We start from the raw sequence: 24567 nt of genomic DNA on the forward strand, positions 1-24567 counted from the left end.
CTGAAATCCATCCTCATCTGTCCAGCCCCAAGAAGCTTAGGCTAGAGGCAGACACTGCTCCACAGTGCCCCTACTGTCGAGCAGGTTGAAACTAGAATTGCACATTTAAGACGGTCTGTGTGGTGCCTTTGAAACATGGCTTTGAAACTACCAGTAGTGTTGCCATGTCCCTTTATTATAAGCTTTTGTAAGCTTTTCTAATATTGGTTGTTGCGTGTCGCGTTTTTTTAGCTTGTTTCTAAAGTGTAGTTGCTTATTTAGGCTTGCTTCCTAATTTTTGTATTATGATTTAAACCAGTGGTTCTCAAATATTTTCATGAAAATGTTTTGTGCCATGCAGGGAGCATGTGTGTTGTTAGAATGTTTAAAAAGAATATTCCAAATATTCCACATTTTATTGCAAGAGTTTTTGAAAATGGCAGTTCTACAAGGTCACTCACAACGCGTTGCATTGCGACATGTTGTGTGAGCTTGTAGATCATTCGGTGTGACTGAGTTGTTAGATCTGGGCTTGTTTTCCTAGACCTGGTTGCTTGTTTCTCTCGCAAAACTCGGCAACGCTGTGCCAGCTAGTCGTCATTATTTCTTTACGGTTCACAAAGCGGCATTAACTATAACTCCAGTCCAGCTTGCGTATCATCACGTCCTACAGATCAGCAGAGACAATTTCATTGGCTTCGGATCGACAACAACAACAACAACAACTGTAGAGAACCGAACCGACATCTTTCTTTGTTTATACCATAATAATAACTCGACTCTCAAATTATCAAACCCCCCTCTGGACCAATAAGATAATCTCAGCGGGGGTGAGTGAATGAATGCATCCAAGATGTGCTTTATATCCTGCATGCAATACGCTGAGCTAGCTGATGGCCAGTGGTGGAAAAAGTACAACAATTTATTAAAAGTATCAATACTGCAATGTAGAAATACTCTGTTGCCAGAGTCCAGAATTCAAAATTGACTTGAGAGTAAAAGTACAAAAGTATTGGTATCAAAATGTACTTAAAGTACCAAAAGTAGAAAGTAGCCTACTCATTATGCAGAATGTCCCGTTTCACAAGTTTTCAAATGTCTAAAATGAATTAAAAATCTTAGAATTATCTTAAAATAGCAGATCTACATGTACATGCTCACAAACATTGTGAGCTTGTAGATCGGCTATTTTCAAATGTCCAAAATGTATGGGCTGAAGTGGTTAATGTATGTTTTGTAATAATAATCAAAATCAGAATCTCTTGTCCAACCCGGATATAAGTGTGGTTGTGGTTCCATCAGCATTTTTTTTGTTGTTGGTTGGAACAAAATGTTTTGTTGTTAAAACTTTATATTCTGATAATAATCATTGCTTAGAGTGTTTGTTCAGTAACAGGAGTCTCCCTGTCTCTCCAGCTCTTTAACACACAAAACATACATTTTCAGGTAAGTGACTAAATTTCAGCCAACCAGGAGCTTCATTTTTACGGTGTTCTAGTTCCAATTTTGTCTGCTCATTTATTAGTGTCATCGCTTCCAATTTCACTTCTTTAATCTGTATCCTGACTGAGTTATCTGTCCTGATTGGATCAAATTGGTATCCCCAACCTGAAAATGCATTTTCTGTTTAATAAAGAGCTGGAGTGGAGACAAATGATTTTACTGAACAAACACTCTAACTCCACAGTCCCTTGTGAAGTTCTGGATGAGTTGTCAGGCAGAATTCCCAGAGCTTACAGTAAAAGCTAAATGTATTTTACCTTTTATAACTACGTATCTCTGTTTTCATGCTGGCATACTGAAGAATGTGTACAGGGCAAGGTTCGGGCCAGAAAATGACATGAGACATGAGACTCCACTATAGCCAAGAAGAGATAGACATGATCATGAAAAACAGTTCACTCAATGACCTGGTGACCTAAGATGACGCGTCGATGTTGACAGCATAGACATATAAAGGTAGACGCCTCCTCTGGCTCTGAAGCGTGTGTATGGTGGACGCGCTTCCGCTTCTGGGGGCGACATTACAAAGTCTAAACCAGTTGGGCTATAAACACGCCCCCTTCTGTGGCCAACGCGGAAGCGGACTATTTTTTTTCGCCGATAAAGTATAGTTTTGGACCATGACGGAGGCGCGCCGACTCAGCAGACCTTGAGGCCGAGGAGACGCGCCCGAGTGCCTCCAGGCGCGAGTGCCCGCGTCGACCGGCCGATGGTCTGCTAGTCGACTCAGCGCCGTTCGAGTTATGTACCGATAGGGACAGAATAGTAAATAATGTTTCAAATTAGGGATTTTTGAACGTTGATTTGGTGGGGCAGTCAGGTAATTTGGTGGGGCATTGCCCCCCCTTGCCTATGCCTAGATCCGGCCCTGAAAGTAACTAGTAACTAAAGTTGTCAAATAATTGTAGTGGAGTAAAAGTATAATATTTGCCTCTGAGATGTAGTGGAGTAGAAGTTAAAGTACTGAAAATTGGAAAAAAGTAAAGTAAAAAATACCTCAAAACTGTACTTAAGTACAGTACTTGAGTACATGTACTTAGTTATGCTAATGATACATTCTGGACACATTCCTGTACTAGTCTCTAGTCTAGGGCAGGCTATGCGCTTTCACTAATTTGTCATTCACACCTCATCTGGATTTGATTGTTGTTTTTCCTCCAGCAATGGCAGAGCAACTATCCCAGAGTGAACTGGACTATCCCTTCAAACTTTTGGAGTATTTCAACGGCTTCAGGGTTTCAAAGGTTTTTATATTTGTATTTTGTTAAAATTACCACCAATTGTGTTATCATACAGAAGGCAGTATCAAACTGTAACAGCCAAGAAATGTTTAAATGCAGTACAGTAAGTCTTCATAATAGTAATAGACCAAACAATCCTACATAATTGGACAGATTCATTGTAGATTGGTTAGAGGGGCACACTGATGTCCTGGCGTCAAAGCCACACCCCTCCGCCTTTCATAAATAATGAATACAATTCAAAATTTAACTTCATCACTTCCTCTCAGGTGATATTTACCGCCTGTGAGCTGGGAGTGTTTGATCTTCTGCTGCAATCCCAGAAGCCCCTGAGTGCGGAGCATGTCTCTGGGAAACTGGACACCAGCGTGGATGGTATGGAGAGACTTCTGGATGTTCTGGTGGGAATTGAGATCCTGGAGGTGGAAACAATAGAAGGGAAAGGTGCTGCACACCACACGTACACCCCCCCCCCCTCTCTCTCCCTCTCTCTCACACACAGACAGACAGACAGACAGACAGACAAGTCTGCTCTGTGCACAGATTTGTCTGAACCACCAGAGTGTTCCTCCTGACACACATTTGTAATTACATCAGATTAAAACCCGGGTCACATTTTTAGGTCTCAAGGACATTTTGATGACCCATGGTTGCCAATGTACACATCACCTGTGGTGAAATCTGATACTAGAATGTAGGCCATCCTGCCACCCCTGCCAGGCTTCATGCCAGGGTAATCTACTGCAGTATCAATTATATTTCTCCAAACAGTCATTCATAAGGTGATGAGTAGATTTTTTTAGGGAGGGAGAGAGAAACTGGCAACGCCCAGTGCATAATGTGTGCAATCCATGTGTGTACAGGCATGAAATGCTCTGTCTGTCTGTCTGTCTGTCTGTCTCTCTCACACTCACAGACACACACAGACACACACACACACACACACACACACACACACACACACACACACACACACACACACACACACACACACACACACACACACACACACACAGGTGTTAGATAGTTGTGTCCCAGAAACCTTGTGTATGTGATGGGCTGCAATCTACGTCTTACACAAGGTCTGATCATGTGCTAATCTAAACTACAGTAATATTACTCTCTCAAGAACTGTAACTGCATTTTGTTGTAACAGCCTTCTACAGCAGTAGTGATGTGGCCAACCTCTACTTGGCTAAAGGCAGCGATAAGTCTCTCCATAACATGATCATATACTACTCCCAAACCATCTACCCTCTCTGGAATAACATGGTGGATGCTGTCAGGTCAGTGGCTTCAAATCATTCAACAGAAGATTCCTGTTCTTCAGTTCAAGCTGACTAGAGTATCATATTACATTACACAGGGAAGGAAAAAAACAGAATGAGAAGACGTTTGGCCTTCCAGCTCAAGATATATTTCAAGCTATTTACAGGTTACTGTTTCATTTGTTTTGTGTCATTATTATACATTTAACCCTTCACCAATTTACGAGTTACGTGTAGTCAGTGTAGAGTACTTAGTAAAGTGATTTTGATTGTGAACTGTACTGCTGCTTTAGATCTGAAGAGGAGATGCTGAAATTTATGGGTTTGATGAATTCATCGTGGGTTTTGGATGGACATGATATAGTGACAGCTTTCAACCTCTCCTGCTTCAAGACAATGATAGATCTGGGAGGTATGGTAATGACTTTTAGACTTCATCCATTATATTTATGAACTTGTATCATTTATACAGGAAAGTGTTTAGCTAAGAATGCATTATGCTTCACATTCCTACAGTTACTCACAATTACTGCTAAACGTTGCCCAGTACATCTACAATATTATACTGTTGGCAACTGAGAGGCTCCACAAGAATAATTGAGGGTTTAGGTGCCTTGCTCAAGGGGGCAGTGATAGTAGTGAAAAGTCTATCACCAGAACACATATTTTATCAGCCCATCCAGCATCATCAAATGGGTGACCCTCCAGTTACATCCAGTTATGCCTGCAGCTAACTCTAAACTGACATAATTTCATTCACAAGATAAAATCAGGACAAGTAATGTGAATTTTCTTTTTATCTAGAATTGAATATCCCTGGTCTATCACAACTTTTACCACGTTTACATTTAAGTATCATGTCAGGTGCTGTATCTGTTGTTAAGATAAGATACAATGTTTATTGTCACTTTATGGAACATCCATAAGGCAGCATCAACAAAGAAATACAGATACAGCATCATTATGCCATAAACTGTTGTCCTATTATTGATGTTCTCCATCATACAATCATGCACAGAGGTGCATGATTGTACCATGATTGTGGTTCTGTCTTTTCCAGGTTGCTCTGGTGCTCTGGCTCGTGAATTAGCTAAAGCCTACCCCTCCTCCTCAGTAATAGTGTTTGACCTTCCCCAAGTAGTGGAAACAGCCCAGAAACACTTCTCTGGACAGGATGATGCAATAGTATTTCAATCCGGTGAGGCTATTTTAAAGACAGTTGAAATGTTTTTGGAGACTTTTAGATAGTCTGTTGTTCTGCCATCCACAAAGATAATATACAGATTGCTATTCTTTATGCCTAAAAGTATTCTGGGAGCAAGCCAAACATCAAGTCCTGTTCATCCAAAGGATAACACAAGAAAGCCTTGTTGCTGTGTTGCTTAATTTTGCTTAATTTTTGTGTCAAAATGTACACAGTAATGATATATATTTATAGATGTTGTATAAATACATCTTTAATGCTATTGCCATCAATAGAAGTAGATCTAATGCGTGATTTATCTGTGGTACTTGAGAAATCTATAATTTACATTGTTTTGTTATTATGCAGGTGATTTTTTCAACGGGGAAATCCCATCTGCTGACCTGTACATTTTAGCGAGAATCATTCATGACTGGAATGAAGAGAAGTGTCTGAAACTGCTGAAGAAGATTTATGACAGTTGTCAACCAGGTGTTATTATTATTATTATTTTGAGAGCACTTATAGTACTTATATAGTTCTTAATACTGATCATGTTCATTAAAACTAAAAAATAATAATCATTAAAAATCCTCCTGTGTATATTTCCCCTCCCTGGCAGGTGGTGGGGTTCTGCTGGTAGAGGCCATGTTGTTTGAGAACAGACGAGGTCCTGTCTTGGCTCAGACCTTCTCACTCAACATGCTGGTTCAGACTGAGGGCAGAGAACACCCACCCTCCCAGTACTCCAGCATGCTCTCCCAGTCGGGCTTCCACAACATACAAGTCTGTAGAACAGGGAAGTCCTATGATGCCATTCTTGCCATCAAATGAGCTCGGGAGTAGAGGACATTGAGTGAAATTCACTTTGATTAGTTTGGAGTTTTAATTCCTGCCAGTGTGTTGTGATGCCTGTAGCCTATATGTACACCATGTGGTTTGCATGACTGAATCCCTTTTTGCGCTTGCATCATACTTGGACCGATGGGAACTCCTGGGTGTGATATAAGAACGGTCGCCATGTGAATATGGTTTTGTTTGCAGCCAAACCCTTATGAATTACACAGGTTAATTTTAATCCCAGGACACTGTTGATGCGTTTACTGTACAAATAAGGGTCCGGAAATCTCACAGTCTTGCTACAAACACATCTCTAATAGTAGTTGTTTTCTGTAGGTATAGTCAGGCATTTCTTTTCCTCTATCCGTTTTCCCATTGTATGGTGAAAAATGTAGTTGCATAAAATGAAATTACTGATAAGTATAAGGGTTAGTAGAATTTAGCACTACATTGGCTTGTTTGACTAATTGCATGTGTAATTAGCAAGGTAGGTATGAATGCAAGATGGGTGACGGACTAATCCCAAAACAGGTGATTATTATTGTTTTATAAAGTCATCTGTCATAAAACTTTCATAAAAATTCCAATAGCATGCATCCCGTCACATTATAATGCAATTTAGGGCACACTTCTCTTGAATACAGTAATTCTCATCTCATTAAAACATCTTGTAAGACTGGTGTATCACTTGTATTACTTTAGAGCAATGTTTAAGTGTGTTATATTTTGGTACCACTCAACTTCTCCACGAGAAAAGAAAGGGCGTTGTTGGTGTTCTGTCCCTGTCCCTTTAAATATATTAAGGTTATGTGGACATGCCAAAAAAGGAGTGGATTGTCAAATGGAAGGACAGTTGCATCATGCACATTTTGGAAATATCTCTTTGCGGTTTCGTGCAGCTCTGCTCATAATAGACAACACATGTTGCAAGCTAGCAGTTGTAACAGTATGTTTTTTTCTCCCATTGCTTTTTTGTTTGTTTTGTTTTTTGTATTATAAAGCAATGTGGTCTTATGGCTATGACTATGCGAGATGTTAGGGTGCGCTCTAGTGGCGAAAGGCCCTTACTACAGGTAAATTATTGGTTGTGACAGGCTAGTTAATTGGCTGACGACTGACACAATAGGCAGCAAAATACCACGTAATGTTGATGAATTCATAACATAAATAAATAGAAAATACATTTTCAGGTATGTGACCAATCATCATCTGAAGAGCCAAACCCATTTATTTGTGTGTGTTCCAGTGTTCTAGGCAGCTCAGATTTTGTCAGTTCATGTCTTTCTGTCATCACTTCCAATTTCACTTATTTCATCCGTATCATGTGCGAGTTTAGCCTGACACTCAGCCTGAATTTTCATTTCGTTTCACTCCATTATTCAATCCTGAATGCGAGGCAAGCGATTCAGGAGGTGGAGCCAGGCTAGTGCGAGTTCTCTCTCCTGGTTGGATAAACTAGATATCCCGACCTGGAAATGCATGTTCTAGTAAGCAGAACAAGAGCTGGAGAGACAGGGAGACTCCTTTTTACTAAACAAACATTCTATATCAACGAGTACTATCAGTAACACTTATTTTAACCAAACGAAATATCACTTATCCTACCTTTAACCACACACACTTTTGGGGTGTGTACACGCCACATGGCACTGTGACAACCAGCTAGCCAATCACAACGTCCTCCTGTTCCACCGTATGGTTCCTCCAGGCTATGGGACGTAGCCATAGGGGATGTAGCCTCCACCTGGGTGACGTGACGTCCAGTGTTGCCATGTCCGCATATTATAAGGGACTTTGGGCTTATGTTTCCGTGAAGTTGCTTGTAAATATTGGTGGTTGCGTTTTTTTGGGTTAGGGTTAGGGTTAGGGTTGTTTCCTAATGTTCTTTAAACCAGTGGTAAACATTTTCATGTCAAGGACCCCCAAATTAATAGGTTTTGGTCCAGACCCCCCATCTGAAAATATTGTTTTGCGTTGTTAAAATGTTTCCAAAATATTCCTAATTTTTTCAAAATTTCTCCTAAGATTCTTTTTGAAATTAGCAGACAAGCTCACAGCCGATGTTTAAAGTGCTCATGTGGCCCATACCATAGTGGCACTGGCATCTTTTGGGCTTGTTTTCCTCGAAATACCACACTTTTCACAGTCCACCACGGAGGAAAAATCCTGGTATTCGTTCGAAACTGAGCCGTGTGATCCGGTTTAGAAAAAAGGGGGGGAAAGAATTTTGTATAATGCGAATCAACTCGTTTAGTTTCGCTGCCTATTCGTGCTACAAGTTAGAACAAAAGATGGATATACCAAACGGTTATTATACTAAAAGAAACGAAACCATTAAACCAAACAAACAGTACTAAACAAATGTTAAACTAGGGGAGTCATTTTTGAGGTTCCGGTCACTGGTTTCGGCCGCCTGATGGTTATTTCCGCTCTGACCGGATCAGAAATCCGAAAGTGGTATTGATCCCAGGCTATGTTAGAGATAGATTAGCTCTGGTTCAGAGCGTTAGTGAGTTCCCTCTAACGCTCTGGAAGACCCCTCGCTCTGCGCATGTACAAGGAATTCCACTGTCCTGCCAGCGTTCAACTATAGTGAAAATAAACAAAACCATTTCGCTACTCACCGAAGCAAAGGCTGTTTTGTGTTGTTGAAAGTCTATTCTCGGAATGCGCAAGCCTCTCAGCACCCCACCTACTCTGTAAAATACACTTTTTGGGCAGAAAATAAAATATGTCAGCGAGACGGACATTATTTGTATTTACTCCACAGTGCCTCTACCGATCTGGGGGATTTGAACTTACCATTAACCAAAATGTAGAGGGCACTGTGGAGTAAATACGAATAATTTCAGTTTCGCTGACATATTTTATTTTCTGCCCAAAAAGTGTATTTTACAGAGTAGGTGGGGTGCTGAGAGGCTTGCGCATTCCGAGAATAGACTTTCAACAACACAAAACAGCCTTTGCTTCGGTGAGTAGCGAAATGGTTTTGTTTATTTTCACTATAGTTGAACGCTGGCAGGACAGTGGAATTCCTTGTACATGCGCAGAGCGAGGGGTCTTCCAGAGCGTTAGAGGGAACTCACTAACGCTCTGAACCAGAGCTAGAGATAGATATACAAGATATATAAGATATACAAGCTCATAGCGCGGCACCGAGTGCCGCGCTATGAGCTTGTAGATCTGCTATTTTTGGAAAAATAAAATCGTGAAAACTAGTGCAAATCTTTGAATATATATTTTAAAAATATATATACATATTTAAATATTTGCACACATTTTCACACAAAAACAAAAAATTGCAGATCTACAAGCTATTTTTGAAAAGCCAAAGAAATCTAAAAATGACACAGATACTTTCCCAGCTAAATGGGTTCAATGGCTTTTTTTAAAAGCCATTTAAGCTATAACTAGGCTAAGTTTGAACTTAGTGTGAGGTGGTGCAACTGGCCCCTGGAACCTGATTGCTTGTTTTCTCGCAATAACCTGGCAACACTCGTGACGTCACGTCAGTGTGTTTGTGTATGTGGAATGCTTGTCGAACGGACCCAAGGCAATCCTCTAAACTGCTGCGCTTCACATCATCAAATTCACACTGCAACCTTTGCAACGGCCTGACGTTTGCTCTGTATGTACCGTCCACTTTCTTTAACAACTCTCTTACACGGATTTTTTCTCTTCCATCTGCAATGTATTTTCCTTATTATGAGTTTATTTCAGTGAGTTTTTTTTCAGTCCTAGTAGTATGGTCGCAACTAGCAGTCAGTCCGCTAGGAAAACGCGACATCGTCATTTAAAATGGCGCCAAAGATTAACATGAACCAGTGGATGACTGGTGGATGTGTCACTGTGTCAATCAATCCATCACAAATAATACCACTCATCCAAGATCAACTACATTGTTGCCCCGTTACATTCACGCTGGCGACGCCTAATGACCGGCACCGTGTCATTTTGGCATTACAGTACAGTAGCTATAGCCTGGGGCTAATAACTAGCTTAGCTCCAAGCTAACATGCTAGCCACTACCACCGTGAGCCGCTAGTTGGTTCAGGACAGTGTTGCCATGTCCGCTTATTATAAGCGACCCTTGGCTTATCTTTCTGTAAAGTCGCTTGTAAATATTGGTTGTTGCGTTTTTTTGGGGGGGGGGGGCTAATTGATTATTTGGTCTTCTTTCCTAAATCAGCGTCTCCAACATTTTCATGTCAAGAACCCCCCAAATTAACATGTATTTGGCCATAGATCTGTTTTTTTTTGTGCCAAGGATCCCCCATGTATTGTTCAAGATTTTTTTGCGCCACGCGTTGTGAGCTTGTAGATCGTCTATTTTCAAATATTTGACGGTTCAAAGTGTTCATGCTTCATTTGGGCTAGTTGTCATAGACCTTGCTTGTTTCTCTCGCAAAACCTGGTAACACTGTGCAGGAAGATTCAGTCTGTTTGCTGGAATGGATGGCTAATGCTAACGTTCATCATGTGTGTAAAACTGTACACAGTTTGTGAATCTACGATGACAGGTTTCTGAAGACACCCAACTAACTAGCACTGTAGTTCGGCTAAACTCCACGCACTGGTTTACTACCTTTGTAGTGCGTTTGTTGTCATTACTGGTGTGACTGGACCAGTGTTGCCATGTCTGCTTATTGTAAGCGACTTTGGGCTTGTTTTTCTGTACAGTTGATTTGAAATATTGGTGGTTGCGGATTTTTGGACTTGTTTTTAAAGTGTAATTATTTGGGCTTGCCTACATTTTTTTGTATCATTGTTTAAACCAGTTCTCAAACATTTGCATGTTAAGGACGCCCCAATTAATGTATTTCTCTACAGCCCCCATCTGAATAAAAGTTTTTAACTTTAAAATATATTCCAAATATTTCACTTTTTCTTTTCAATATCTTTTTGAAAATGGCAAGCTCATTCGCGACGCGTTGTGAGCTTGTAGATCGGCTATTTTCAAATAGCCAATTAAGTGCTCATGTGGCTTCTTTTGGGCTTGTTTTCATAGACATGACACAACATCTGGCAACACTGGACTGGGCCTATGGATTACATAACGTGCAAGTGGCGTTAGCAATCTGGCTAATACTGTCCAGTAACTGTTGACCAGTTTAAAAACTAGTGCAACATTATCTACTCGCACGTGCAAATTATGATGGCAACATGCTTAGATTACTTGTGTTATAATTTATACGCATTTTAACGTCATCGAACATAAGATGCCATGTCAACCATAGTTTACGCCTTTTGGCTGGGTTGTTAGCCTCGTTATTACGAGTCGTTACTCGTTAGGCGTTCCAATCATTACTGACAGAAGCGCAGCTCTCGAGTACGTATTGCAAACACTAATATCAATAATAACACCAATAATACATACTTTGAACTTCGCATAGGGTACTTTCTTTTGCCCTAAATGTAACGCTTCCAATGCTGCAATCCGCAATGTTTAGATATGCACAGCCAATGTGCCCTTTATTGCACTTTTATATTCTTCATTGATCTACAATTATTCTAAAATTAAGATTAAAAAGTAAATAATAATATTATTATTATTGTGAAGTCAATGCTGCCTTAATCATACTACGTAGAATTTAAAAAATAGTACCCTATGCGCCCGTGTCACTATGACGCGTTGTTTTCTCATTATTGTGCACGTGGCGACTTGAATGCTGTTGTCATTTCCAGCTACATTGGGTGTAGAGTAACAACCCTGACTGTAATGTTATATTAGTCTATGGTCGCATCAGACTCCAGGTCAGTGGTGGAAAAATTACTCACATTTTTTACTTAAGTAAAAGTATCTGCAATGTAGAAATTGTCTGTTAAAGGTAAAAGTCCGGAATTCTAAATGTACTCAAGTAAAAGTACAAAAGTATTGGTATCAAAATGTACTTAAAGTACCAAAAGTAGAAAGTACTCATGTCACATTTCACAAGTTTTCAAATGTATAAGAATCTTTTGAAAATAGTAGATCTACAAGCTCACAATGTGTGGCCGAAATGTATATAGGGCTGAACTGGGTAATGTTTTGTAATAATAATCAAAATCTACAAAGTAACTAGTAACTCAAGTTTTTAAATAATTGTAGTGGAGTAAAAGTATAATATTTGCCTCTGAGATGTAGTGGAGTAGAAGTGAAAGTATTGAAAATTGGAAATACTCAAAAGTAAAAACAATACCTCAAAATTGTACTTAAGTACAGTACTTGAGTAAATGTACTAGTTACTTTACACCACTGCTCCAGGTGCAGTAGTAGTGCTATTATACCAGGTCAGCAACCTAGCTCAACAGCATGACAGATTGACACAAAAAACTGTGTATGCTTCTAATATTGCTGATGTTATAGCAATATTCCAATTGTCACTTTCCCAACTTTGTACATCTGTTTATCTGATATAGCAGTGTGTCTTCTGTAAATAAATTATGTTATTCATTTTAAAAGAGAAATTGCAGTTAAACCTGGTGTTAATGTTCTCTATCTGTATTTATTCAGTGGACAATTTCAAACGTTGTACCACCCTAGATGAAAGATTTCTGAGGTCTATGTTACACTTAAAATGCTGTATTTTCTATGTATTTGTTTATTTTTTCTGTCTTGTGAAGTGTGTGACCAAACTGGACTGTACCTAATACAGTCGACCATGAAGAGAAGCAGGCATGCAAGCAGCAGTGAAGACTCCGACAATGGAAGTAAGTTTCCTCTTCTGGCTGCTGCTGACTCATTCATACCAAACCCAATATAGACAGAAGAATAAGGTCAGCACAACCTCTCTATTTCACCAGGGGATTCAGTAGAATAAAGACATGGAACTGAGACATAAGTTCATCGTGTGTGTGTGGGTGGGTGGGTGTGTGAACATACACACACACACACACACACACACACACACACACACACACACACACACACACACACTCACACTCACACTCACACTCACACACATATATATATATATATATATATACGGTATATATATGAGTGCGCAGTATATATATATGTATGTATGTATATATATATATATATATATATATATGTATGTATATATATATATATATGTATATATATATATATATATATATATATATATATATATATATATATATATATATATATATATATATACACACACATATATATATATACACATATACATATCTATATACTGCACACACACACACACACTATATATATATTGGGGCCACAAACTTGTGTCTGATAAACTAACAAAATAACATTTCAACATTAATTTCATAATTTGATTAACATGAGTGAATGAGGATTAACCAGCAGAGGGGGCCTGGGGAGAGGGAGTTAAACATGGCCATTACGCACCCATTCTGTACACCATCCAAGGTAGCTAGTTTCCACTCTGTTTTGGTTCCTTTGCTCCCAAATAAATTATGATGTATTTGCTTGCTTACTGTAAATCTGTGTCTGCTAAATGCCTAAACTGTAAACCGTAAACTCCTGTGGCTCGTCAGGTGTCAGCCATGCAGAGTTTCATCCATGTTAAGCCAAATTCCAATACGAAAATGTCCAATACCAAAATCTCGGCCACTCGCTCTCTCACACTCTCACTGAACTCTGCTAATAAACAAACCACAATGATTTACGTTTGGACACTGACGATATGTGATGTGTACACGATTGTCACATATTTCGGCAGGTCACCAATTTCACCGTAACACCGCCATGCTGGAGTGACCAAGTGTGAGTGAGCGAATGGCCGAGATTTTGGGTTTTGGAATTCGGCTTTAGACATGGTGACTTCGTTCAGCAATGATGTGGCTCGTGGTCACAGTTCAGCATGCATTGGCACTTCAGCTTGCGCTGATTGGTCAGCTGTTGTAATTTCCCTAGGGCTGATAAGGCAGCAGAGCAGAATATTGAATATATATTCACCCCCCCCCCCAATGATATATGAAAGTTAAAAGTCTTGTCTCACTCTGTGCCACCGCAACATGAATTCACCATACTAATGTGTAATCATAAATACACAGAAGTATTGAAGCAAAGGAATGCAAAAGTTACTTTTGAAAGCACAAACTAGTAACTAACAAATCACTAATCTTAAGTAGCTTGTACAACACTTGTTGCCAGACATGAGCACAATGTGCACAGACATGTTTGGTTTTAGGCATTTGTTTTGTGGACATTTTTGGGGTTGGGTTCTGGTCTGTTATTTAAAATATGTATTTTTACAGCGTTGCCTAAATTGAAACTGTCTACAGTAGCATGAAAATGCAGTTACAACAAAATGCAATACAATGTGTATTATCCTTATGGCTTATGTAATAATGTATCTTGTTCTCTACCAGGTAACTCCACATGTTGGTCCCAGCACTCAAAATCACAGCCCAGGAGAGGAAAGGGAAAGAAACCTTCTGAGGTACGTCTTTTGAGAAACTATATGAAACTTATTAAGGTTTGAGGGTGTTTTCTGTCATCTTGATTACTTTCCTTTAGCTTTTGCTTTAATTGTTTTTAATGAGCACTTTGAGAGTTTTATCTGATGCACATAAGGTAAATTAGTTTATCATCTTAGATGTTGTTTATCACTGCGGCTTGGCTTTATCATTTTGTTACTACATTTTATCCTTCTGCAAATAATTCTGACCCCGGCCAGCTAAGGCCAAACATTGACCTTTCTAGTTCCCACTCTGCCCTTCTCCCTGTGTCCTCTCTTAGACTTAGAGTCCAACTAAAGCATAATATAACACAAGTTAAATATTCACATCTCTATGGGTCAGGTTTTCCGGACAGACTTGATCACTGCCATGAAGGTTCATGATTCACACCAGCTGAACCCAGATGAGTACTACATCCTGGCTGATCCCTGGAGACAGGACTGGGAGAAAGGAGTTCAGGTTCCTGTCAGTCCCCAGTCCATCCCTCATCCAGTAGCCCGGTAAGACAAACAACATATTCTGCTGTGTACAGAGTATGGTAGGCTAGAAATGCTGTCCCATAACCAAATGACTTAAGGATTCACTTTCTACAACAGTCATCTGTTGTTATTGTGCGCTTGAGCAAGACATTCTAAAATAAACTTTTAATGGCATTTTATTACTTTAATTCGGTAGTTTATATAGGAAGTCTAAGCTTGTAGCCTTTTTTATTGGATGAATAATGGGTAAAAAAAGAGCAATATACAGATTTTAAATTAAACATTCTGTTTTCCACAGGGTGCTGGCAGAGAAGGGGAAGGAGGTGATGTTCACTAAGCCTAAGAAGCTGATCAGGATATCTCGCTCTGAGTCTCTGGGCTACGTGGACATCAGGACACTGGCCGAGGGGATGTGTCGCTATGACCTGGATGAGGAAGATGTGGCCTGGATACAGATTATCAACGAGGAGTTCACTGAGATGGGTGAGTGGGGTGGGCTGAGCTTGTGGCTTTGGTTACATTGGGATGTTTCATGCTTCAGTCCACCAGTGTCTAGTCTCACGAGCCAGACTGTTGCCTCCCACAATTCGAATACTGGACCACGGAAGCACTGAAAACGACCCGTCCCCCTCCCCCGGTCTTTGCAGTCGCGTAAATTTGTCCTACTGTAAATCAAATTATGTATAGCATGCTGCTTATCTGAAATGAAAATGAAAATATATATTTTAAAATATATTTTCGTGAACAGAAATGGCGAACAGATGACCGCTTTCCTTTCTCAGCTAAAACACCGGGGAGGTGTTTTAGAGATGTTAGATAAAAGTGTTTTCAATTTTTTTCTGTTAAAATAAATGTAAGGCAGACCGTGTGACCAAATGCTGTGCAAGCAATAGCTCTGTGATAAATAAAAAGCTGGTAGTGAAATCAATACAAATACAGAGTTACATAATAGCAAAATAAATCAAGGATCGGATTATTCTAACACATTTAGTCATTTTGTTATTAGGAATTCCGGTGCTTGACGAGATCACTATGGAGAGAGTTATAGAGGAGTTTGAGTGCCGCTGCCATGACAACATGACCCATGCCACGGAGACAGAGGAGGGGCTGGGGATCGAGTACGACGAGGATGTGGTTTGTGACGTCTGTCAGTCCCCTGATGGAGAGGACAACAATGAGATGGTGTTCTGCGACAAGTGTAACATCTGTGTGCACCAGGTTGGTTTGACATGTCCCTTCTTATTGAGTCATTTTCATCTAAAGCAGTGGTTCTCAAACTTTTTAATGTCAAGGACCCCCATAACTCTGAGAGTGTACAAATGAAACCAAATCACAGCATAAGCTCCCCTTCAAACAGAGTAATAACTTAAACTTGAGTAAAAATGTGATATTAAAAACAAGGGGAAAATAATTACGAATATGCAATAAGTGTAGCCTAATGTGCATCTTGATGGTAGCATTTGGCATGGCATGTACACACCCTCTTCCCGCATACTTCTCAAAGGATAGAACATGGTGTTTGTTTGCTCCTTGATAGGCATGTTATGGCATTCAGAAAGTCCCCAAGGGCAGCTGGCTGTGTCGGATCTGTGCCCTGGGCATCTTGCCAAAGTGCCAACTGTGTCCGAAGAAAGGTGGTGCCATGAAGCCGACCCGCAGTGGAACCAAATGGGTCCATGTTAGCTGTGCCTTGTGGATTCCAGAGGTGAATCTGCTTAATCCTGTTTAATCAAGTGTTGTTTGTCAATGTGAAGTTATGTAACGCATGAGACAAGTAAAATAATGATGTCACTGAATCACATAGAGCAGAACATTGACCCTATGCAAGTATGAGGGTATTATGGCATCATGTACACCAATGGTTGTCATGGAGTCTTCAAATATTTTTTACAGTGTAATCTTTGCTCCGATAGAGTTCTAACACTACATCATAAGAAATATCTGTGTGTGATTCTGTGTTTGTAGGTGAGCATTGGGAATCCAGAGAAGATGGAACCTATAACCAACGTGTCTCACATTCCCAGCAACAGATGGGCACTAATCTGCTGTGTATGTAAGGAGAAGAGAGGAGCATGTATACAGGTAGAGTACTGTAACTGTTCAAGTTCAACTCTCTGGACCTCACACACCTTAACCTTGTATCTATCTTGTCCAAACAATTGGTGCTACTGAATGACCACTTCACCCTATTGAAATGATCCAATATCCAAGTCTAAAAACTGGTCATGTCATTTAGCCTTTATTTTTAACCTCACATTAAGGGAGACAATCTCACAATCAATAATGGCGAGTTACTAAAATTAAAAACTGTTGCAGTTCAATACAATCTCAAAATCTGATGTCTTGAGTATTTGGGGGGGGATATAACGTTTGAAACATCGTTCTTCACTGTTAACACCAAATAAAGGTAGCCCAAAAATCTTCCTATATATCTTTTTTATCCTGCTGGATCATGTAACATGGCTTTGATCTTTACTGCATGCTTAGGTTATGCTTCTCTGTAACGGACAGTGGGCTAGTAATATTTAGCATGTTGTTGGCATTTGTTATTTGATGCTGGATCAAGTAACTTGCCTTTAGCTTATTCTCTACTGCCTGCCATGCTGCTGATCTGTCACTATAATGGACAGTGAGGAGGACTTGGTAGCAAGCATTTTTCACTTGTCACTTGTAGTTATGTTTGATAAAACTACAAAATGTTAGTGTATGTGTGTTCTGTGTTTGCATGTAACTAGTCTCGCGTAGCCAGACAACTATTCCACAATCTCTGAATGCTATATAGAGTCTGGAACTACAACTCCCAAAATCCGAGAGAGGAAACTGGCACTTCCGTTCATGAAAATATCTTTTAAAATATCTTTACACTTTACTTTTTAATTTCCATTTCTGCTAAGCAGCAAGCTATATATACTTAGATGATTTGTATTTATACTAGGATAAATTTGCGCGACTGTAAAGACGAAACGGAAATGGAGAGGAGGCTCCACATCCGGTTTATATTCTAATCATGATCAGAGCTTCCGAGTCCCAGACTGTATGCCGGAAACATTTGAAAATTGTGGGAGGCAACAGTCTGGTAACGCGAGACTAGCATGTAACAGACAGCGTGAGTGAGCGCACATCAGTGCAGGGCTCTACTGCTCTCTTTTCTTTCTCTCCCCCTGTTCCACATGCACTCCGACCGCTATCAAAGCACTCTTGAACTTGGACCTGTTGGATAATCAGTGTTTTGGTTCTCTGTGACATGCGTCCACGCTACTAAATAGAACAGAGCTCTGAGAGACGTGAACAGGTTTTGACGAGTGCACCTCATGGCTTCAGCCATTGTAAACAGTGGGTGTGTTTGAATTTGCGGGCGTCTGACACTTTTAATGTGTCAGGGCCTTAACAACAAAGATCTTCTCTTATGGGGGTCCCTGGGACAACATCTCAAATGGGAGTCTGTGGCCTAATCATCAATTTGGGGGTCCTTGACATGAACATTTAGGAGAACCACTGGCATTTAATAACTCTTACTGGAAACCAAATTAGTGAAGGCCTAGATAGCTAGCTGATTAGCAGAAATGGAAATTCCAAAATACATTAAAGAAGATGTATTAAAATATTTTTTTGCGATTGGTTTACTACCCCTCTGGTCTGATGAGCAGATGACAGCTTCCACTTTCAACATTTACCGGGTTGAATGGAATTGCACCATGACTGTCTATGTAGCATTTGAAGATTATGGAAGAGATGGGCTGTTTTTTTACCAAAACTTTACAATCCAGTTTGGCAGGCCACACTGCCCATAACAGTAGTGGGATTGGGATACATCATTATGCTTCCCTCAGCTGTTGTATGATGATGAGTATTATAAACAATGAAACCGGAGTACACTTAGCCGGACACAATAATGATTACACTGTTTATAAAAGTGTTTTTTTTCTGCATAAAGTACTGGATTTACCCCTATATCAGACAACATATAATGCAGATACTTTGAAGTGATTAAATAAACAAATGTATAGTTTATTTCAGTCATACATTATAAGGAATGAAACTTGACAGACATAAAACATCCTAGACTGAGTTGATTAAAATAACATTAAAATAATATAATACAATAATATAAATGTATATTTTAGTGTTAATTTAATGTCTGGTTGTGTGTTCAAAGTTGACTGACACACACACACACACACACACACGCACACACGCACACACGCACACACACACACACACACACACACACACACACCATGATGTTAGAGGAAATCAGACGCCACCCGGTGGTTGCCTGACCACACTACATGTAGTTTGCAGTGAGAATTGTTGTTCTGGAGCAGTTTTTACTAATTTACATTCTCATGATACGAGGTTACTACGCATCTCGATCGCTAATCTCTCACTTGTTTTCAGGTAAATTAATTGTAATATTAATTTTAATGTATGTTTGAAAACATGTTAATGCCTCTAGCCATATATACACTTCTGTAACAGTTTGGGGCTTAACATATTTTTGAGGGCATATGACCCAAAGTGTTGATTCATTTTGAACCCAGTTTGCAATAAACCAATCCCAGATGATAATTTTGATCTAGCTCTAGGGAGATTTGGATCAGTTGATGTGGCACTCAACCACGAATGATGAAAAATTCCTGTGTTTGTGCTCCCACAGTGCTCAGCGAATAACTGCCGGACTGCCTTCCATGTGACCTGCGGCCTCAGTGCGTCCCTGGAGATGAACACCATACTCACCGAGGATGACGAGGTCAAGTTCAAATCCTACTGCCCCAAACACTCTGGGCTGCAGGGGAGCGAGGCCAGAGACTCCGGAGGAGAGGAGGAGGAGGAGAAGGAGGTGGGAGACGGAGATAAAAAAGGCAAAAGAAGAGGCAGGGTGAGAGAGGAGGAGGACGACGTCTCTTCCTCTTCCTTTGCTCCTCCAGAACTCCCCTCTTCCAGAGGTCCCACTGGCGAGCCGGAGGCCCTGAGCAGCCGACAGCAGGAAGAGAAGAGGGGGGGCCTCCGCAAGCTGAAGCTCCAGGCACTGGAGGAGGAATTCTTCCAGTTTGTGGACGTGGAGGAAGTGGCCCGGCGCCTTAAGCTGTCCCAGGAGGCAGTGGACTTCATGTACCAGTACTGGAAGCTGAAACGCAAGGCCAATTTCAACCAACCGCTCCTCACACCCAAGAAGGATGAGGAAGAGAGCCTGGCACGCCGCGAGCAGGAGGTGCTGCTCCGTCGCCTCCAGCTCTTCACCCACCTCCGACAGGACCTGGAGAGGGTAGGTTTCCACCTCCTCCCTCCTTCCATAATGCAAGGCTAGAGGAAAAAGACGGTTCAAGAGCAAGGTCAACATAGAGCAAGGCAAGCGTTTTAAGAGCAGGACCAGGTATTGAAACGGTTTGAGGATCATGGCTAGGGCGTTTGCTGCTACCTGCGGTTCGATAACGTAGACAGAAGGAAGAGTGCACTGAGGAGGAATCTTTCTATAAATAGACAGTGCAATGAAACAAAAACTGTGCCTTCTCCATAGAAGGTTAAGATAAATACCCATTACTATAGACACACCATAGCAGACCCCTCCTCATCGTTCTACGCAAATTAAGGATGATTTGAATTTGTCTATTAGCTTGAGGTAGAACTCTTACTCTAGTTCCTGCGTTTTTTTTAGGATTGTGGTTGACAGTGAGGTATAGAAGCACCAGGTGGTCACTACAATATTTCTTGATCCAATGAAGTGTGTCACTGGTGTTCAGACAGCTCACTCACTTGGTTGTCTTCACCTATGTATGAATGACATTCACATATGACATCGGACACCATCAACATAAAGGCAACACCAGGGTATCTGAAATCGGATCGTTTCTTCTCTTCTATTTTGTCCTGACTTGCTGTGTTGTGGTCCTCAGGTGCGTAACCTGACCTACATGGTGACGCGGAGGGAGAAGATGAAGCGCTCTCTGTGGAGGGTTCAGGAACAGATCTTTCATCACCAAGTCAGACTGCTGGACCATGAGCTGCTCACTGGTGAGTGAACTGGATTGTATTTTCTTTTGGGCTTGTCAGATGAATCTGGGTTAGGATATATTTTCTTCCTCATTCATTATATTTTTTCATACCATATATTCAAGAATCAAGAACCATCAGAATACTCTATTTTGCGAGTACTGTATGCTTTTACAGTGTGGCCAAAGGCAAGGCCGTCTAGAACAGGGTTAGTTTGTATGTAGGTCCCTACAAATGTAGACCAATCAGACCATTTCCCCAGTGAATAGTTATACCAACATGGTTGAAGTATTTTAAGAACTCTGTTTTATTTTCGCCAAAGGGGACATAGGCCATCACCAGGCTAGCCTCCAGCCTATTATAGTGTGGCTTCACCACTGAACAATAAATTCTGATTTGTACAGTTTCACTCACGCTCGCTCACAAACTGTAAATTACTATTGACAACTAAAGAGTGGTCATTGAGGCCATGGTGTTATTAGCAAAAAATAACTGTTGTTATTCGCTGTTCTAACACAGAATATGTCACTTAGATGTTGCTTACATGCATTACTGTATGCTATTTCTAGAATTGATTAACTAAAATCACTTTGAAGCATTCTCTGAGTTTATACTAGAGCTTGAACTTATCTGATTGCTGTTTCCTGTCCACAATTCTAATCTGTTGTTGTAGGTGATGCCTCAGCCAAAGATTTGGAAAAAATCTTCTCCCTTGGCTGGTTATCAAACCAAGGCTCCCAGTCTGGCTCTCCATGGGGCCACTCCAGCCTGAAGACAAAAAGTGGCTCTTCAAAGCACGAGAAGAGAAAAGGCCTCCACAGAAAACATCTTCCCTATTCCCCGCACACTCAGAAGGACAGCAGCACCAAACCACTGGACACAAAGGATAGCGAGGGAGCAAAACTCAAGGAGTCTGTGACTGTTGAGGTGTCCGGCTACACCAGAGATCAGAACATGGATGACGGCCAGGGATATCAGGGGTTTCACTACTCAAAAAGTCAGAAGGCTGAATTTCGGGACGATGCGAACCATGTCAAGCTACAAAAATCTGAGAACAGGGCAGAGCCAAGGAGGGAGGCCCCAGGGCCAGAACACCACAAGGAGGAACAAGAGATGAGGAGTAGAGATGAGGAGCTGGCGCTGACCAGACAGAAGCAGGAGAGCGACAACGAGGATGAAGAGGAGAAAAGGAGAAGGAAGAAAAGGAAGAATGAACCCACAGACAGTACTCCAATCCAAACGAAAATAAGACTGGGGTTGAAGCCCCTGGAGCGAACGGTATCGATTCGACTGGTCGATATCAGAGCCTCTGACTTTGACGACTACTCTATAAACACAGGAACAGCCAGCAAAAGCCTAATGACCCCTGACCCTTCTACCACCATCACTACAAAAGCCAACAAAAACCATAGTGCCCCAGACTCCATCATTACCACAAAACCAGGCAAAGCTAACGTGATCCTGGAACACTGCGGGTCCAGTACTAAACCCAGTGGGTTGCTGAGGAAGACTCAAGCAAACACCTCTTCATCCCACTCGGCATCCAACGGCCATCTCAAGAACTGGGGGAAGTTTAGGATCCCCAAGAGGAGCGAGAGACCTCCTGGTGTGGCGAAGGAGAAGCAGGAAGAGGGGGCGATTGAGCCAGCATCTCTGCAACAGCAGCAACGCAAGCCCTTTCTCAGGCCACTAACAAACACACCAGAGCCCTCGTACCCCAGAACCAGGCTCCGCACCGGGGCAGAGAACGAAGCCTTCACCCCTTCCTCCGACGCCAAGCCGAGTGACGGGGAGGTAGAGCACTGCCTGAAGAGGTGCCACTCTCACCAACTGAGGGGGGACCCGTCAATCACCCGTCGCTACGGTAACAACATCATCCGGACAGGCGTGCTGGCGTCCTGATGTAACTCTGGCAGAAGTTCTGAGGTTTATAAGAACGGCAGGTAATGTTCTGAGAGTTCTAAGAACACTTGAAATAAGCTGCACTGTTTATTGGAAAAAGATGGTGTGTCTCTCCCTTTGTACTCTTTATTTTTCTCGTAAGATGAAAAATCATTAAAATGCCTAGATTAAACAGAGCTGATATTTATTTTTTATTTGTAACATAATGTAAAATACAAATTTGGAAATATTTTACTTTTAGTTTTTATTTGGCTAGTTTTTATTGGTTATTTTCGTAGAATAGAAAGATGTCAAGTTGCCACCTAATTCTTGCTTAGCTAAAAGCTTCATTTTGTGATTGACAGTTGTGATTATTGCTTGGGACCATAAGCTTGCATTGTTTTTTTTTCTTTTGTTTAAATAGTATTATTACACTTGCTGTGAGTCAGTTGCACTTAGTAGAAAAAGGTTAAGAAACATTGCGTTGTGAACCCAATATCACGGTATCTCAGACAGGAATAACACGAATAAACTCTACAGCTTAAATTGTGAATGTCAGCTTTCATTAATTTTATTTTGTCAGTCTACATAAAAAAATGTAGGGTCATTAGATTATCGTTGTTACTCTGGATTACAAATGGGGGGATTTTACAAAAAGGAATAATGAATGACCGTTTGTCTGCTGTCAAAAGCACTCAAGTGTAATTGAAATGCGATTATCGTATCCATTACGTGCCTATCTTTTATTTCAAGAGTTTGCACTAAGACAGGAAGGCACAGGTATGATGTTTGAGCTAGAGTTATTTTTACACTGAAAAAGCGTTTTTTGTACCTTTTTGGGCCGCTGCTGTACTACTGTTATGCAAAATTAATTTTGTTTTGTCATGTCTTAAGATGAATAAAATTCTTTCTCATGCGGCACACATTTGATATTTTTCTCTTGCTATAATGACATGCCCATATGGTTCATGTATTAATGTTTTGGCTCATGTCTCTTACTCTTCCTTCATTCTGCCGCTCCCTGTTTTTTTAATATATTTTCCTCCCGCATTTCTCACTCTATTGCCCTCATCAAACCTGGTTCAACACCCCCCCCTCTTTCTCACGCTCCCTTTCTCTCTCTCTTCCATCTTTTCTCTATGTCTCTCTCAACTCTGTCTCCCTATCTGTCAATGTCTTTCTTTGTATTACTCAACAAGAAGAACAACATGAAAAGCCTTAAAAAAATAAGTATTACACTACATTCTAGGACAAGCGGTCAAAGTAAAGTTTATGCAAATTACAAGATTTGCCCAAAGTTGCCATGGGCAATCAAGTTAAAGTTGCTCTAGGACACCATATGAATAAAAATCATCATAGGAAAGAACATTTTAGGTTTAGTATTGAACGCATGGAAGCGTCAAATGAACTAAACTGTCAATTTCTTTCATTTACTCAATCTATCAACACCAACTACTCTCCCTCTTTCTTTCCTCTTTATTTTTAAACCTTTCTTTCACTCTCTCCTACATCTTTTTTAATTAATTCTTCTTTCTCATCTCCCTTCCTATGTTTCTTATAACAGTATTATGTCCTATCCAGGGAGGCAGAGAAGCCAAAGAGAGATGAGTTTAGATTGGAGAATTGATTTGTCATGGTCCCATGTCATCAACGGCTGTTGGTTTTTGTTTGTACGTCACTGTGCCAGAGAGTTCTCTACCTGTTTCCTGTTTGGCCCCGGGCCCATTGGAAAAGAGTGACATCATATCAGATGTTATCAAACATCTGATATGATATGAACTATAGTGTTAACC

General features: G+C 40.7%; 2 protein-coding genes across 4 annotated transcripts; both read left to right on the top strand.

Moving 5' to 3' along the window:
• The first annotated feature begins 604 nt into the window (after window positions 1–604).
• Window positions 605–6647, top strand: asmt2 (acetylserotonin O-methyltransferase 2). 2 transcript variants are annotated; one of them, XM_084045204.1, is made up of 9 exons: window positions 605–809; window positions 2644–2726; window positions 2993–3167; window positions 3880–4009; window positions 4090–4158; window positions 4285–4403; window positions 5010–5189; window positions 5544–5666; window positions 5797–6647. In XM_084045204.1, the coding sequence occupies exons 2-9, from the start codon at window positions 2646–2648 to the stop codon at window positions 6006–6008; spliced, it is 1089 nt and encodes a 362-aa protein (XP_083901330.1). In that variant the 5' UTR covers window positions 605–809; window positions 2644–2645; the 3' UTR covers window positions 6009–6647. The 2 variants fall into 2 exon arrangements, with proteins under 2 accessions (XP_083901330.1, XP_083901331.1); XM_084045205.1 differs by having other exon boundaries at window positions 5052–5189.
• A 2895-nt stretch (window positions 6648–9542) lies between these two features.
• On the top strand, window positions 9543–23695 carry jade1 (jade family PHD finger 1). 2 transcript variants are annotated; one of them, XM_084043994.1, is made up of 11 exons: window positions 9543–9642; window positions 12618–12704; window positions 14334–14404; window positions 14766–14923; window positions 15201–15385; window positions 15909–16120; window positions 16440–16607; window positions 16868–16984; window positions 19560–20168; window positions 20797–20914; window positions 21567–23695. In XM_084043994.1, the coding sequence occupies exons 2-11, from the start codon at window positions 12656–12658 to the stop codon at window positions 22793–22795; spliced, it is 2916 nt and encodes a 971-aa protein (XP_083900120.1). In that variant the 5' UTR covers window positions 9543–9642; window positions 12618–12655; the 3' UTR covers window positions 22796–23695. The 2 variants fall into 2 exon arrangements, with proteins under 2 accessions (XP_083900120.1, XP_083900121.1); XM_084043995.1 differs by lacking the exon at window positions 9543–9642 and adding an exon at window positions 11751–11768.
• The last annotated feature ends 872 nt before the right edge of the window (window positions 23696–24567 follow it).

Source organism: Gymnoscopelus microlampas (assembly GCF_963454915.1).
Source record: "Gymnoscopelus microlampas genome assembly, chromosome: 20".
NCBI lineage: Eukaryota > Metazoa > Chordata > Actinopteri > Myctophiformes > Myctophidae > Gymnoscopelus > Gymnoscopelus microlampas.

Coding starts and splice junctions, on each gene's coding strand:
- asmt2 (XM_084045204.1), top strand. CDS start 2,646: ATGGCAGAGCAACTATCCCAGAGTGAACTGGACTATCCCTTCAAACTT. Junction 2,727..2,992: donor ACGGCTTCAGGGTTTCAAAG/GTTTTTATATTT, acceptor ACTTCCTCTCAG/GTGATATTTACCGCCTGTGA. Junction 4,159..4,284: donor ATATTTCAAGCTATTTACAG/GTTACTGTTTCA, acceptor CTGCTGCTTTAG/ATCTGAAGAGGAGATGCTGA.
- jade1 (XM_084043994.1), top strand. CDS start 12,656: ATGAAGAGAAGCAGGCATGCAAGCAGCAGTGAAGACTCCGACAATGGA. Junction 14,924..15,200: donor ATCCCTCATCCAGTAGCCCG/GTAAGACAAACA, acceptor TGTTTTCCACAG/GGTGCTGGCAGAGAAGGGGA. Junction 16,121..16,439: donor GTAACATCTGTGTGCACCAG/GTTGGTTTGACA, acceptor GCTCCTTGATAG/GCATGTTATGGCATTCAGAA.